The following is a 16,975-nucleotide window of genomic DNA, read 5'->3' on the forward strand; positions in this document are numbered from 1 at the left end:
GGGAGCCCCCGTGCGTCTAGAAGGCCTCTCCCCACCCCCACCCCGTGTGAGTTTGTACTGCAAAGCTCCTTGGCATCCTCGCCTGGGTTGGGTGTTGGGGAGCTCAAATAGCAGCTACAAACTGGCTGGCGGCCAGGGGCCGTCTATTTAAAAGCGCCTGCTCCACCGGAGCCCGTAGTCTCTTTGGAAACTTCTGCCGGGGGGAAAAGAGCTAGGAAAGAGGGGCAAATCGGTGTGGGGTTTTTTTTCTCTTTTCTTGCTTCTTTGAATTACCCCCTCTTCCGTTTGCACCCTTCTTCGAGCTTCACGCAGAACCTGCGGATTTCGAAGAGGTGCTGGCAGAGTGGGAGCAAAGAGGTGTTAGGGTTTGGGATTTGGGGGCTTTTTTTTTTAACTTCTTGATTTCAACGTTTTCCCCCACTCTCGCGGCCACCGCCGCCGCCTCTTACCTGTTCCTCGGCAGCCGCGCGCTGCAGGCAGCTGAAGGTTAGAAAGGAGCAGGGTGCATTTTAGATCTTAAACAAAATTTTTGCAGACAGACCCGTTCTTTTTCTCCCCCCACCCCCACCCCCTTCTCCTCCACAGCCTCCGAGCTCATTATTCCGGTGGTTGCTTCGGGGTGAACAATTTTTGTCTTTTTCCTCCCTGTAATTCTGAGCAGGTCTGGCCGGGGGGGTTGTTTCTCCGGCTTCCACTCCCTCCGCGTGCACCTGGCGCTGCTCTTTCCCCCCCAACCTGTTGCAAGTCCTTTAATCCTTGCAATTGGGACTTGCTTGCAGGCACCTCAGCCCTCCATCTCTCCCTACGTTTTGCAATTGTCTGGGGGAGGGCACCTGCTCTACCTGCCAGGAAAAAATTTTTTTTAATTTCTCCGGGCGCCCTCTTGGTCCCTTTCTCCCTACACGCTCGCTCTTGTGCCCCGCCCCAAGGTAAAGGGGAAGACTCGGAGAAGATGGTGCTCACCGCGGTCCTCCTGCTGCTGGCCTCCTGTGCGGGGCCGGCCCAGGGCCTGGGCTCCTTCGTGCACTGCGAGCCCTGCGACGAGAAAGCCCTCTCCATGTGCCCCCCCAGCCCCCTGGGCTGCGAGCTGGTGAAAGAGCCGGGCTGCGGTTGCTGCATGACTTGCGCCCTGGCCGAGGGGCAGTCGTGCGGCGTCTACACTGAGCGCTGCGCCCAGGGGCTTCGCTGCCTCCCCCGGCAGGACGAGGAGAAGCCGCTGCACGCCCTGCTGCACGGCCGCGGGGTTTGCCTCAACGAAAAGAGCTACCGCGAGCAAGCCAAGATCGGTGAGCGCGCTCAGTGTGCCAGTCAGTTACACGGCGCACGGTCGGGGGACACGGGACAGGCTGGCCCCGCGCGCTTGGCCCAGCAAGTGGCTTGGAGCCGGGGTGTAGCCCGGGAGGAGGGCGGGGAGGGTCCTTGCACTTCGGAATTGGAGCCGGGCGGATCCAGCTACCCCGGGGCTGCTTTCTTAGCCGAGCCTCTCCCTCTCGCGGCTTTCGCTCCTTCTCCTCGCCCCTACCCCCACCCTTCCCTACCCTCCCCCTCCTCCTCCCCCTCCGTCTGCATACTGACTCTGAGCTGCTTTCGGTCTCCAGGTCCAAAGCCCCAGGTACTCAGTTCCCAGTCTGAGAAGGCGCATGTTACATTATCAACTCCCTCCTCCACCCACCCAATACGGTTTTTTTCTGAACTTGAAAAAAAAAAAATCTCTTTGTTAAAATACTGCTTTAACTAGGGACCTGGAAAGAGAGGCGTTACCGGTCTTCTGTGGTAATTTCACCTTTGTCCCTCCCAGCCCCTGCCCCTGCCCCCCACCAGTCGGTCCTGGCGAGTCTTTCCTTCTATCCCTACACGCACTCGCGCGCACACACACGCACCAACGCTTGAAAGCTAACGCCTTTAGGGTGGGGGTTTTGATGCCCCTCCCACGTGCACACCCATTGCTCTTGACTCGGTGTGATTGTTTGCGGCACAGGGTAAAACATTAAAATGCAAAATACCTTTTTTCCTTCCAGGAAGGGAAAAATTACTTTAGCACGCTCGGCGGCGGTGGGGAGGCGCGGGGCGGGGGGGGGCGGCGAGGGGGAGCGGGGAGAAATGGGAAAGAAGGGTTTCTGTTCCCCTGTTGAGTGTTCGTCCCTGAATCTAATTCCTTTTCCCCCCCGCCCCAGTTCAGACTTTACCTAGGAGGAAAGGTGGATATAGGGGCAAGAAGGGATGTAGAACTCAGACATCACAACTTCCCCGCCAGTGCTAATCTCCGCACCACCACCACCACCACCTCAATCTTTCAAACCGGATCACAAGTGGGTGTGGTGTAAATGCAAGAGGGGCCCAGGAAACACAGAATGCAAAATCAACTAGGCGGAGACCGAAAAGCCGCGCTCCGGGAGCCTCCCCACCGCCTCCAAGTAGCCCCGCCCCCGGGTGGCCCCGCCCCCAAATTCTCTGCTTCTCGAGTCTAAGGTTTAAAAGGTTGATAGAGCTCCTTGTTCTGATCAGAACAGTTCTGCCCGCGTTCCTTAGAATGTGTTACTTTTTAGACTTACCTGATCTTTTTTTTTAAGTCTAATGAGCTGTACACAAAAATCTGGGCTCTGAAACGTCAACCTTTTATTAATCCTCTCCTAAAGGGGTTAAGACTTAGCTAAATAACGTTTTTTCAGTGTCGTTTTTCATGAGGCAATGTCTTTTTCCCTCCTACCCCGTCCATTAGGGCGCCCCAATATGAGTTTTCGTAACTACAAACTACACACTATCACGTAGGATACGAGTGCGTCAGCGCTTGAGAAGCGGCAAAACTTTCCTGGGTCCAACCTGGATCCCCGCAAACCTTGCAGGGTTTGCCTGTCGCCTTCGGCCGCCCCCCACTTTGAGAGAGGCAGTGGTCCTCCGGATTACAGCCTGCAAAAAAGGAACGGAGTGCAACGCGCAGGCCCCGGAGGCCCTGGAGGCCGGTTTGTGGAGTTATTTTTATTAAGAGCCACTTTTCAAAGGCGGTCCTGGCCGCCCTCATCTTGGGGGATGTGGATTTGGAAAAGCTTAGCAGGGCGGAGGGGGGCGGGGGGGGGGAGGAGTGGAGAAAAGGTATGAATCGATTTCCTGGCTTGGAAGAGAGCGCTCTGGGTAATAATCCGGTCACATCGAAAGTATGCAAGGTATCACTCAGCCGCTTTCTGGACCGGCTTTTATTCGCCCAACTGTGAGGTTGGTGTGATGTGGTTGGTGGGGAGGGTGTGCGCGCAGGGCGCGCGCACGCGCAATTGCTTGGAAGAGCAAATTGGCTCATCATCCAACTTTCCAGTTCAACGTAACGCGCGCGCACACACACACACACACACACACACACACCGGCTTTTCTCCCGAGCAAGATGCCCTTTAGACTTCTGCTGCCCATTCCTCAACCCCCACCTTCAAGGTGCCTCCTGGCGAACACGTAGTTGCCTCCCCGCCCCACCCCACACTTTCTTGGCGACTCCACCCCGCCTTTGGCAGGTGCCTGACCGACCATGGTTGCAGGATGGCTGCAAGAGCTGACCCCTTCCTCCCGGAAGATAGTATGGTAGTGGGCGCTCCGGGCTCCAGTCCTTCAACTCGAAAACCGTTGAGTAGGTCCCCAAAAAGTTGGAGATGGGTTCATAAAGAGAGGGAAATGAACAGAGAGAGGGAGGAGAGTGTCGGCTCTCTTGACCAAAAATCCTGCTCCCCAACAACCCACCACCATGTCCCCCTACCAAAGTTCAGCAGTGAGAAGTTGGATTTGCCTCTCTCTCCTGCGGTTGCCATACAGATAATAGATACGGATAGGGATGATATATGCATATATATACGCACACATAAGTCAAAAGATATATGCGTATATAAAGAAAGATATATAGATACGTATCTTTTTTTAACCAAAAGAAAAAGTGCATTTCCAGAATCCGAAACGGGGAGCCGAAGAGAGCGAGGTGGCAGGCAGCCAAAGCTGCTGGGAGGAAGAGCTGAGGACCGGCGGGCGGAGACTGGTGTTTTGCTGGGCGCGTTGCTGAGCAACCGGAGAGCGAGTCCGCCCGCTAACTGGGTGCTGGGAGCGCGCCGAGCCCTGCATTTTATTTTGGCCAGTTCTGGGGCAAAGATAGATATAGAAACAGGGCAGTGTGTGTGAGGCTGGAGGGAGGCTGGAGACTGGAGTTATTTATTGAGCCAAGCTCAGTAAATATGGGTGAGCTGGGTCCAGTCAAGGAAGCACCGGGCTTTGCTTGGGCATTGTTTGCAGAAGGACCCTTGTGGCTTGCTGGGCAGGAGGGCGAAATACTACTTGCCCGGTTCTGGGAGATCTCTCCTGAGCCCGTGAGACGTTAAGCTTGGGATACAGGGAGAAATGGGTTCTGAGTTTCAGTTCTGTCATTGAGAAATAAGAGAGAGAGGACAGAAAGTACACTCTGGGAACGAAAAAATATTACCTAAATAAAAATGAATTCGGCCTTTGCTTCTTTGAGGGGTTTGGCGTCCATCACCCTGTCATCCACTCCAAGCCTGGTCCAAATGCCATGTTGAAGTCAAGTTCCAGAGTTAGGTTTATTGGCCAAATTTGTGTCTGGGTTGAACAAGCTCATGGAAAACCAAAGGAGCCAGATTCCTTTCCCACCCGCACCCCCTCCCTTTGAAATAAGTCTTTGAGAGGCTGGCTGTGCTGAGCCAACCAAAGTGGGAGCAGGGAAGATGAGAGACCGAGAAGGTGCTTTTAACTTGACTTTTCTTGCCTCCTGCCCCCTCTTTCTCTTGTGTCAGCTCAGACTGGAAGGGCAAGGACAGTTGGCCACAGTGAGAACTCATTTTCTTTCCATATTTCTCTTTTCTTCTCCCTCCCTCCCACTCCCCCACTCCTTCTCCATCCCCTAGCTCCAGGGCATTCCCTGAGGGCTCGAGTTTTAGGCCAGAGCTGCTGCCAGTTAGTGTGGGGGCTTGGGTTGGATCTGAAGGGCAGGTGGGTTTGCAGCTGCAGAGGGAGGATCCGGCTGACCTATGAGGCAGAGGTCACCATGAGGGTTACAGCAAAGGGTATGGGAGCAGGAATCCCAACAGAAGCCCTGGTACCCTTAAGGGATGGGGGGAGGGGGCTAGCAGGAAAGGAAGGTGATTTTTGTCTGTATTTTTTACCTTGTACTTGAGCAATGCCTTTGAAACTTTGGGTTATTTAATGCGTAGAACATAGAACTCTGGAGGAGGGATCCACATACTCTGAGCCCACTGCATCCAGAAACTGGAAGAACTCCATAAACAGACCAGGTACCAGTGAGGGACCAATAGGGAGCAGAAGTGAAGAGGGCGGGAGAAGGGATGTGGTGAGAGATGAGGAGGCAATGTGGAGGGGTTTTGTTTGAGTTTTTGTTTTGCATTTTTACTATGTTGGTCCAAAAGTTGCAATCCCCAGAGAGCATCCTTAAATGGCAATCTGGATATGTTTTCCAAAACAATGGGATTTATTACATATTTGCAAAAATAAATAAAGAAATAAACAAGGAAGCCCGTTCTAAGCTTCTGCTTCCCACTGCCCCATGTCCAGAGGATCTCCTACTTTTGTTTCCAGTTCCATTTTTTTCCACGATTTCTATTATGATGCCTCCCCCCCCCCCACATAAATCCAGAGGAGCTACTGAAAACCTCTATGAGAGACAAAGTGGCTTTTCCTACCTGGCCACTTGGCTCAGCTCAGTCCTAGTGTCTCCCCAGGAATGGTCTAGGTATTAGCCAAAGAGTGTTAATACTGGAAAGAACCCACAGATCGTAGCACTCAAAGCGACCGTTTTACAGATGAGAACACTGAGGCGGAGAGTGCAGAGTTACTTGTCCAAAATTAGGTGCAGGATTAGCAAGCAGAGTCAGGGCTAGAACTCAGTCTTACCGTCCTCTTGATTCCACACCCATGCCCCATCCCGGCCTTTCTTCACTAGTCACTAGGGCTGTCGCCGGGGCCCAGCCTAACTTGCCAGGAAGCCTTCAGCAAATATGGCCCAAGGCTGTCTTCCCATAGTGGGGTTTGTGAAGATGAACTGGGGGCTCAGAACTTGGGAGTGCTGTCTTTTAAGGGAAGAAGTAACTTGGCCCCAAAGTGGAGAATGCAACACCCTTTTTGTTTTCAATCACACTCTGTTGCATCCCTTTTCCTACACGGTCTTGGAAGCAAGACTGGCTTAGGCTAGTGGTTTAGTGAGGGATGGGGACAAGGAGGGTGGACAGGGACGGTGCTGAGCCCAGGCTTCGGGTCCATGTACTAAACCTCCTTCCCTGAACTGCAGGGAGCTCTGCCGATGTGGGAAGGCAGGCAGGCCCTCTGGCCCACCGTGTAGAAGGAGAACATGGCCCAGAAGTAGCCAGCTTCCGCCAGCCTCCACCAGCACAGGCCTTTCATGGAGTCAGGCAAGCAGGATGAGGAGACCTGAGCTCTGGGGTGGGGGGAGGGGGAACAGGGTAGGAGCGGGGAGAGGAAACCACAGGCCCCCAGGCCCCAAGAGTTGATAAGGAAGAGAGCAAGAAAGTCACCGGGTTTGGGAACATAGGCAGGTATGTCAGCCATCTTTCCAAAGGAGAACAGAGACAGTCCTCCTGATTACAGCTGGGGTCCTCAGATGGATTCGAGGAGTTGCGGAGAGCCAAGAGCCATATGCTACTACATCCTGCAGCTGGGGCTGCTCCTCGCTTGGGGGATTCTTAAGAGGGAGGCAGATCAGTTAAGGCCCTCCTCCCAATAGGTTATACCTGCCAGGTGCACCCTGGGGGAGTTTTAATATAAAGAGGTTAGTTTCCTCATTTTTCATCCCTCCACCTCAACCATCAGACACGGGCCTTCCCTTGCCAAATCCTGAGGCAAGGTGCAGACCAAATTTGTACTCAGAACCTGGCGTCCTTTGACCTTTGCTGGTTCACACAGATGATTTAGGTGGGCTCTAGTTATCCTGAAGCATTCAGATTGTACCATCACACCTGAACTGAGTATCCTCCACCTTCTCTTTGTCACCCCACTGAAGAGGACTCTCATCCCAGACCCTTTAGAACAGCACTGGCCAGCGGAAATCCAAAACAAGCCACACATATAATTTCAAATTTTTTAGTCACCACATTTTTTAAAAAGGCAAAAAGAAACAGGTGAAATTCATTTTAACCATATTATTTTAATTCAATATATCCAAGATATTATCATTTCTACATACACTCAAGCAGTTACAATGAGATATTTTACGTTCTTTCTTTCATATGAAGTCTTTGAAATCTGAGGTATAGTTTGCATTTACAGTACATCTCAGTTTGGACACTAAATTTTCATTAAAAATACTTGATCTGTATATTTAAGTTTCATACAATTTACAGTTGAAAAACTAGATTCATACACCTGAGTCGTTCCAAACACACCCAAAAAGTTTCCAATGACCACACTGAGTATTAGTTTTTAAATTTAAATTAATTTCAATGGAATAATTTTTTTTAGAGTTGGGGGCAGAGTGAGAAGGAGAGAGAGAATCTTAAGCAGGATCCACACCCAGCATGAGCCCGACGCGGGGCTCGATCCCAGAACCCTGAGATCATGACCTGAGCCGAAATCAAGAGTCAGATGCTTAACCGCCTGAGCCACTCAGGGGCCCCTAAATGAAATAAATTTTTAAATTCAGCCCCACTAGCCACATTTCAAGCTTGAATGGCCACATGTGGCTAGTAGCCACCCAACTGGAAAGCACTAGACGCCACCAGCAAGCACCCCCTACACCTGAGAAAGGAAGTAATGTCTGCTCTCTCCTCCTGCCCTGAAGAGTCCAAAAGGAAGAGTCTGAATCTGGATTGCCAGACACCACAAGACATGTTTGACCCCCAGCAACTCTCTTTTCTTAGGGGGACTTTGGAGAGTTCTGGCTGCCTGCTCCCTGACACCTCCTTCTGGTCATCCTGGACTATTCTCAGGGAAGGTGGCTGCCTAATTGTAGTGTTCTGAATGGACCGCGATGAGTCATGAGTTGGAAACGTAGCCAGTTCCGACAAAGGGCCAAGTGCTTCCTCTCCCTCTCTCCCTTCTCCATTCAGAGGCTGCTTTCCACCTAGCCCCTCCATTCCCTTCTGGTTTGGGGTATATGTGAGGAACAGATAGAGACGTTTCTACCGAGCATGCTCTATCTTCCCCAGCTCTAGAGAAACCCAGCCAGAGATACTCATCTTGGGAGTCGGTACGTACGTGTGTATTTCTCATGTGTAAATGTATCACCAGCTGCCTCCCAGAGATCAAGAAATGTGTACCGGAGTCGCAGCCCTCAATCCTCCTTTGGCCCTAGGGGAGAAAAATGAGGGGGATCCTTTCTTTACCTCTGTTCCTAGGACAGTGGGAGATGTGTGAGCAAGACCCCAGCCTTTCGATCTGGGGGAATGTCACCAACTTGACAGCAGCCCTATCTATGCCATCAAGGGCAGTGGGTCACCTTTTCTCTCTCCATCTTTTGGAAGGAAACCTAGTGCCTTAATGCAGCATGAAGGAATGCCATTAGATAGGGAGATACTTCTGGAGGGAGCTCTCTAGGTGGGCACTGGTTCCTCTCACCTGGGGTTGGCAATCCGACTTGCTGGTAGTCTCTTATTCTGACTGTTTACCCACCATGCTATATGGTGTCTCTATTTCTCTGCTTAGGATAGAGATGTTACATACCTACGTTGGCCAACTTCGCTGTTGGTTTAGAGCACCTGAGTACATTAGTTTTCCTGGCCTGAAACGGGATGGGGGCTGGAAAGGAGCTCAGCAGGGTAAGCCTGTTGTCCTCATTGTCCAGTCACTGAGGCTCTGCACCTGCTCCCCGCCTCTGCCATTCACCCCAAGTCAAACTTCCCCTCCAGTGTCTTCTTGCAACTGATCCTTAGGATCACAGTTTTTGGGGTTTGTTTTCCTCTTAAAAAGACAGGGCCCCTTTCCTTCTCATCCCATAATTCGTGTTAAAAAGAGCCCAGAACATGCATATCTGTTACTGACCACAGAGGAAAAGAAAACAGTGTCTTCCAAGAGAGACTGGGGAAAGGCAGACACTGGCCAGGGATGGAATGGCTAGGAGGAGGCACACGGCAGTTCCCCTGGAAGGCTCAGCAGCCCCTCCCTACCACCCTGTGCCCATTCTCTTTATGCAAAGGCATGCACACACCATGTCATTGATTCATTTGGCATCCACAGCTGGGAAACGGTCAGACTTCAGGAGACCGGAACACGTCTCACAATTTAAAGAGTGAGCAGCCGATCCATCATTTCCCCGTAAGCTACATGTCCTAGCAAAAAGCAGAAGGATGCAGGTTGGCGGGGAAGCAGGGCAGGGTGGGGAGGGGGCGCAAAGCATCTAGCCACAGCCTGGCGTGGATTAGAGCCCTCAGACCAGCTGTCCAGCAGGGCTTTCTGCAGGGATGAAAATGCTCTCTATCTGCGCTGTCCAACTCAGCAGCCGCTCACCACTGTGGCTATGGGTCCTTGAAAAGTGCATAGAGCAACTGAGGAGCTAAATTTGTAATTTGATTTCATATTTATTCATTTAAGTGGCCACATGTGGCTAGTGAGTACTGTAATGGATAGCACGACCTTAGATCAAAGAAGCCCTATAAACCCAGGGGAGCTCCACTTGTTGGCGTACCCCTGAGACCCGTTCCTCTGGTTCCCGGCTCCCTCTGCAGCAGCCACAGGCTTACAGGCAGGGGCATGAGTGAGGTGTCCTCTCAAGGCATCCATGTAACTGTGATGTGCCTGAGTTTATGTTACAGATGCACTTCTAGACCCACTTCTCTTTATCTCTCGAGGAAATCTGTGCATCTCTCCATTTAAAGATTATATACTGAATACCATACAATGGAGAGAAAAAGATAAATGACAAAGCTCTGCCCTTAGGAAGTTTACTGTTTAAATTCCACTGAAGGAGTAAGAATGAGAGCCGGAGGAAACCCAGCTCCCCTTTTCATTCCTTGTAGAGAGATTCTGGGCAAACCCATCTTGTCTCCTGGCTAGAAAAAGAGACTTTCCTCTCCCCAGGTCCAGGTGGCCTGGCAAAGCCCAACATTCTTCCTGAGCTGTGAATTCCGAGTACGCCTCTGTTTCTTCAATTTCCGTAAGCAACGTCGCAATATCTGGGCCACCCTTAGTTCTCTGAAGTTCGATGATGAGGTTAAGGTAGAGTGGGAAACTACCACCAGCCCGGGACCAGGGTGTTAATGGTGCCAGGACATGACTAAGAGCCCCAGGATGGAGGGTTAGATGGCAGGGGGCAACAGGTCCCCAACACCTCCATCACTGGGCTGGGGAGCAGGATGGAATCAGAAGGCTTCTTAAAAGCATGTGCCTGCGCCTACCAGCGCGCCATAAGGCACGCCCGCAAGAAAGCAGCGACAGCCAGAGGGTGCGTGTGGACAGCATGGTGGCCCTTGGGTGGGAGGCATGCATTGTACGCTCTGCTGTGAGCGGCGCTGCCCACCCTAGGACGCCTCCGGGTCCATAGCAGCTGGGCCTACAGCCAGACACCCTCTGTGTTTGCTGGGACAGGAAAATGGCATAGTCCTCAAGCAGGTGTTCATGTGTACCTGTGTGTGCCTCCGTGGAGGTTGGTGCAGCAGCGTGACCCGGGAGTGCCTTATGAATGAAGGAGGAACTGAGTTAGCCACCCCGACGTGGCAGGGGCAGGGGCCATCAGAGAGCGGCTCGGAAGGCGGACCAGACTCAGAACCCACCCGAAAGGCGACCATCAGGACATTGTGGTAGCCCTCACTTCCTTGGTCTTTGGATGAGATCGCGGAACTCACGGGCCCTTGGAGGAAGGAACAATACTGAGCATTCCACATTTTCCATCTGCTGCCGAATCCTTTCAAAATGACATCTAGAGATGGGAAGGGAGGCCCAGACAGGTCTCTCTTCTACCCCAGATCACTTTTCAGCTGCAGATTAGAGAAGCGGCAGGGGGCTAAGGCACAGGTCTGCCTTGTCCCCGCCCCCCCCATAAGCCTCCGGCTCTCACACCTGCCTTCACCCTCCCTGTATGTGGGTTTTTTCCAGTCGTCACCTGTCCATCCCCCTGACTCTTGAAATGCATGCTGCAGACACACAGGAGAGGATTTGGGTAGCTGTCGGAGAAGTCTGGGAGGGCATCACGTAAGTCCCAGATCTTAAAATTGCCTACAGTCCCTAGAATAAGCACTGGGGACATGTTGCATGGCCATCAGTCTAGTCCACCACCTACTGGCCATGGGAGGTATTGACCTGTTTGTGCGACGGCTTCCAGAACCTCCTGCACTTTGAAGTTCCTTTGCTGTGTGCAGGGCAACTTCACCAGGAAGTCCTCCCTTTTCATCCCACCTAAATCCCCTCTGCAACCTTGGTCCATTTTCTCTCGATGAAAGAGCACAGGAGCCGCCTGTCCACATGCACCTGCTTCTCTTATCTAAAATGTAAACACTGCCCAAATTGAAAGCCTATTTATGACTTGGCCAGGAAGCAGCGGAGTAGGCCTCGCTGGCTCTGGCATTCCAACTCTGGTCTTAACTTTCCAGCCATTTAGTCGTCGTAGTTCTGCACTGGCTTTGTGCTACGTTTCCACTGTCTCTGGAGCCTGCAGGGGACCACAAGACCCTGATGAGTATCCTCGATACTCCTCTTTCCTGCCGCCTACATAATAGGTCCCATGGGGTCAAGTGGCACCAAAAGCCAGGAGGTACATCAAAACTTTAAGCCTGCCCTTCGGAAGCAGCCAAGAAGCCTGTGAACTGGGGAAGGTATGCCCTCAGGAACCCCACCTCTGTGAGGGTGGGGAAGGAGAGAGGGTTTGCAGAAGTGCTTTGAGTTCCTTAAGGAACATACAAGAATCTACATCATTTTCCAGCATCAACATGCGCTTAGCCCCAAGGCCATACTTAAACACTTTGAGAGAAAAGAATAAGATCAAAGAAAATTTGCTGCCAAGTTTACTGAACCACTGTTAAGAGCCCCATCCTCCTCCCAGGAAGAGTGAGTCAAGGTTAAGGGCAGCCCACAGCATTTCTTAGAAAAGGTCCTAAAAGATGGAGGGTCTTGAGAAGAGCTGTCAGTATGTGGAGAGCTGTGAGCCAGCATGCCTCCATCCATGTCCCCGGAGGCCAGAGAGAGAAGCCCCGTGAGAGGTGACGCCACATCTGGTGGATGACACCCTCTGACCAGAGAAGGAGGGGTAGCGCCCCCATTCCAGATGTCTTTAAGAACTAGAAAGAGCACCCTGAGATACGTTCATGGACTATTCCTGCTTGGACACAGGGAGATGGACCCGACGGTCTATTGGAAGGATTCCAGGAGCTGGTACAGCCTGCTACTGGGAGTATGCAGCTTCCTGGGGTCTCCCCCATGGAAGAGGGGACTCCTGGAGCCCAGCCGCACAGGTGCCCCTGAGGACAATTTGCTGGCCCTCCAGCTCCTCTAGGGGAGCCGCTCAGCTCTCTCACAGGTGCTCGTCAGCCCCTGGGCTTCCCACCCCCCCTTCACTTCATCTGCTTACAATCTTAATTAGGGAAGGGGCGTGACCACGCACCACCAGAATGCCCCCCACCTTCCAATGGCAACCATCTCTTGCCCTCTCTTCTACCAGTGGTCAACCACTTTTTCAGAGTCAGAGTGCTTGGTGATGCTCAGAGAGGTTGAGTGAAGCATCTCAGATCACTCAGCAAGATGGGCTCGGCAGCCCTTCCATGCCACAGTTGGATTTCCTCTCCACGCACCTTTCCCCAGAGCCTGAGCCTTGGGTTTGGGCCTACGTGCTAGATCACAGAGCCCTAGCTTTTCAGTTTGTACTGAGTCCCCCAAGCCAGCTCTGCTCCTCCCTGCACTCCACCTCATGCTAGCTTGTCCCACAACCAAGAAGAGCGGCTTTACTCTAACCCTTGAAGGCTCTCGTCCACCTACCAGGCACTTCGCCACGCTGATTAACAATCACAGTAGGTTTCCTGGAGTCAAGGCGAGGTGGGAGGAGGGAGGGAAAGACCACAAGTGGGGGATGGATCCTGGCACTGAGTTTTGGTCAGAGAAAGCCTGCCCATTTCTCTGCCATTTGTTCTCTCCGCATCATCAACCTCTCCGGTGACTACTTCCCCTCCTCTCTGTGGAGAAATATCTAAATCAGCTAACCACCCAAAACACTGCAGACCTGTGGAGGCTTCTTCAGGGCGGGGAACTTCCCTGCCAGGGCCTTAAAGACTGGATACCTGTTCAATTAAGTTTGACAAATCCCAAGCCAACAGACAAACAGGTGCTCAGGTGTTTCCTGCCACCTGCCATCCTGACCGGCTTAGGCCAGGTCCCCAAATGCCTCCCTTACCCTACACCTGGAACTTCCCCTAGAGAGAGGGTTCCTGCCGCTGGGGACACAAAACAGGGTCTTCTCACCAAGATCCTCCTTCCCTGTGCAACCCCTCATCCCCACTTCCTTGGATCCCTCGCCTCCTCTTCATTCCCCATCCCAGGGCCTTGTCATCGTGGCTCCTGGAGAGCCCGGTGACAGTGGAGTGGGTGGAGAACAGGATTTTCCTTCATCTCATTTGGGCGATTCGGGGTCACTCCAGAGCCCTTTTCTTCTCTTTCTAAAATTTGAAAAGAAAAGAGGCAATGAACACAGGCTGCCCCGCCCCCGCCCACCCCACCTTGCACCTGGCCTCACTGCGGGCATCCTGGCCACGTCCTGCCCACCTGGGAAGAGCAGTGGAGCCCTCCCCGCTCGGTCTGCCAAGGCCGGCGGGTCAAGGAGCTGAGAGGAGAATGGGGGGCCCAGAGAAGGGTGCCCAGAGATAAGAATGTACCGGACGTCTGTGGATGGAGAAAAGGCCAGGGGGTAGAATTTTCAGATCAACCAATAAATGAACCAAGTCCTACTTCTTTAAAGGTCATAAGTCAGCTAAGTATAGACTGTCACCAAGTCTCTCCTATATATAACTGCTCCAGCACCAGCCAGCTGCCAGCCTCTCTTGGCCTGGAGCTGAGCGCTCTTCCAGCCTCCCAGGGCCCAGAGCACAGAGCCAGCCTTGCGCCAGAGCAGGGCCTTGGGGTTCCAGGTCCCTCCACCCACACTGCACCCCTCCAGGCCCCACGTGTCTGGCTCTCTCAGGTCCCCTCCTCTCCATGATGCTCCCCACCACCCTGCTAGTCTAGATCCTGAGGACCCTCCTGCTCCCCGTTTCCCAAGTCAAAATCTATCTCAGCTCCAACAGTCCTGGAAGCACGAAGACCCCACTTGGGGATAGACTTGGCCTCTCCTGGCCACGCTGGGCTGTCACCTATTTTCCTCCATCAGCCTGCGTCTCTAGCTCGTGCTCTTCTTGGCAGCCCCACCCCAGCCATCGCCCCGGCTATCTAGCCAGCCCCACAGCAAGCAAGCCCCTCACCAGCGGCTGAGCACCCCCAGAGGCCACTCCCCTCCCACTGTCCCCTTCCTGCCCCCAGAATGTCCTGTCCCCCCGTCATACTGGCCCTCGTTTATCAGCCTGACCTTTTCAACCCCATTCCACTCCGCAAAGTCTTCCTAGATTTGCTCCACTGGACTCCAGTCATACCAGCAACTCTCCAGCACTTGTACGAGTGCTGGCTCCTACGTCTTCCTTCTTTCCCTGCTTTCCCCCAGTCTGGGAAGCGAAGCTCCCGGAGGGCAGACACCCTCGAGCCTCAGGCTCTGCCCTTGTGGCTCAGCCCCAGACGCTGACCCTCTGCCCGCTTCTCCTGCAGAGAGAGACTCCCGTGAGCACGAGGAGCCAACCACCTCCGAGATGGCAGAGGAGACCTACTCACCCAAGATCTTCCGGCCCAAGCATACCCGCATCTCCGAGCTGAAGGCCGAGGCCGTGAAGAAGGACCGCAGAAAGAAGCTGACCCAGTCCAAGTTCGTGGGGGGCGCTGAGAACACTGCCCATCCCCGGGTCATCTCTGCACCTGAGATGAGACAGGAATCTGAGCAGGTAAGTCTCACGGAGTTTGCAAACTTTGCACACTTTCTACACCCAGAGTGCCTGACCGGTACAAAGGAGGAGAGAGCTTTGGGAGCGACTAGCTGGAACAAAATTCTCCATAGACCCTCAGCCCCCAGTGCCCTGGGCCACGCATTCTGCACATAGAGGTGCTTTCCCCTCGGGTCCTGCCGTGTCTCTCACCCCTGCCGTACTCACACAGGGCCCCTGCCGTAGACACATGGAGGCTTCCCTGCAGGAGCTCAAAGCCAGCCCGCGCATGGTGCCTCGTGCCGTGTACCTGCCCAACTGTGACCGCAAAGGATTCTACAAGAGAAAGCAGGTATGCCCCCGTCCCCCGTGCCCAAGTTCAGAGGGCTCCTGAAAATGGCACTTGCCAGAAAACCTTTACCTCTAAATGCTTACAATTTCTATCATTAACAATAGTGTTTCCTGAACCTCCAATATCCACGCAAGTACCACAATCAGGAGTTTCCCCATTCCCTCCTGTACTATACTCTGCTTCCATTTTAGTGATCCACCTTACTTACGTGAATTCATTTAAAAAGGAAACTTTATATCACCGTGTCATTTCACATGTTGTATGCGCTATTTTCTGATAAACACACACATAAATATATGCACAGAGATAATGACTTCAAAACAAATTTTCAGCAGGTACCACCTGAAATAATCTACCTCCCATTTACAGCCAGGCTACCCTTTGGGCAACACTACTGTAGATTGACCAGTAATACTTAGCCTATTTGAGTGGTACCCATTACCTTAGGCCAGTGGTTCTCCCAGTTCCGGAAGCATCAGAATCACCTGGAAGGCTTGTTAAAACACTGATTGCTGAGCCCCACCCCAGAGTTTCAGGGATGGACTCTGAGAATTTTGCGTTTCTAACAAGTTCCCTTCCAGGTGACCCTGATGCTCCATAAGGATACCCTTCATCTAAGTTGGGGGTCAAGAGCCAGATGGCCTTGAGTCATTTGTTGGCTCTCCCACTTATGAGCTGCGTCCTCCTTACCTAGTTATGTAATGTCTCTGCCTCCAGTCTCTCATGCAAAATGATAATTGTACCTGTTGTCCTCATGCAGTTATGAGGGATTATGGATTAATCTTTGTAAAGCACTTAGAACAGTCCGTACTCTGTAGGAAGTGTTAAGTAGTGTCTGGTACCTGATAAAGCTGTAGAAATGATGCATCATCATCATCATCACCATCATCATCCTCACCATCATCACCAGATCGCGTAGCTATATGGAGAATACCAAGTTGGAGGACCCCGAATGGGTGACATAAAAGAGATTGTAAGAGCTAGCCACGGGCAGACTGTCTAAGTGAGTATTTCCCCCTGGGGCCATCCCCCGTGCAGGGGGCATACCAGAACCCCGATAGTTGGGGCGGGGCAGACAAAGAGCAGGGCCAGAACAGGGGCCAGGCAGGAGCAGGGTCCAGGGGGACCCAAAACAGGGTCTTCTCACCAAGATTCTCCTTCCCTGTGCATCCCCTCATCCCTACTTCCTTGGATCCCTCCTCACTGCCTATCACTCTCCTCACCGCAGTGCAAGCCTTCCCGTGGCCGCAAACGTGGCATCTGCTGGTGCGTGGACAAGTACGGGATGAAGCTGCCGGGCATGGAGTATGTCGATGGGGACTTTCAGTGCCACACCTTCGACAGCAGCAACGTTGAGTGACGCGTCCCCTCCCCATCCTTCCCCCGCCCCCTCCCACCCCCAACCCCGACTCCAGCCAGCACCTCCCTCCACCCCAGGACGCCACTCGTTTCATCTCATTTAAGGGAAAAAACATACATATATCTATCTATTTGAGGAAACTGAGGACCTCGGAATCTCTAGTAAGGTCTCAACTTTCAAACCGGCAACAGCGGAGATGCAAACAGCTAAGGAGACCCCCCCTTGAAAATGGTTTTCTTTTTGAGGCAAGTTGAATGGACAGGGAGGGAAGGGAGGAGGAACGCGAAAGAGAGACAGAGAGAGAGAGAGAGAGAGAGAGAGAAGGGACACGTGTA

General features: G+C 52.8%; 1 protein-coding gene across 1 annotated transcript; it reads left to right on the forward strand.

Annotated features, from left to right (window-relative positions):
* The first annotated feature begins 103 nt into the window (after positions 1-103).
* Positions 104-16,640, forward strand: IGFBP5 (insulin like growth factor binding protein 5). Its single transcript, XM_028112219.2, has 4 exons — positions 104-1,286; positions 14,720-14,949; positions 15,161-15,280; positions 16,509-16,640. The coding sequence occupies exons 1-4, from the start codon at positions 953-955 to the stop codon at positions 16,638-16,640; spliced, it is 816 nt and encodes a 271-aa protein (XP_027968020.1). The 5' UTR covers positions 104-952.
* The last annotated feature ends 335 nt before the right edge of the window (positions 16,641-16,975 follow it).

The sequence above is a fragment of the Eumetopias jubatus genome, unplaced genomic scaffold, assembly GCF_037043125.1.
Source record: "Eumetopias jubatus isolate StellerSeaLion01/CBP00866 unplaced genomic scaffold, mEumJub1_p1.0 scaffold_3, whole genome shotgun sequence".
In the NCBI taxonomy this organism is placed as follows: Eukaryota; Metazoa; Chordata; class Mammalia; order Carnivora; family Otariidae; genus Eumetopias; species Eumetopias jubatus.

Bases quoted from the DNA above. Each gene is read 5' to 3' on its own strand.
- IGFBP5 (XM_028112219.2), top strand. From the start codon at position 953: ATGGTGCTCACCGCGGTCCTCCTGCTGCTGGCCTCCTGTGCGGGGCCG. The intron at 1,287-14,719 runs GTGAGCGCGCTC...CTTCTCCTGCAG, and splicing joins CCGCGAGCAAGCCAAGATCG to AGAGAGACTCCCGTGAGCAC. The intron at 15,281-16,508 runs GTATGCCCCCGT...TCCTCACCGCAG, and splicing joins GATTCTACAAGAGAAAGCAG to TGCAAGCCTTCCCGTGGCCG.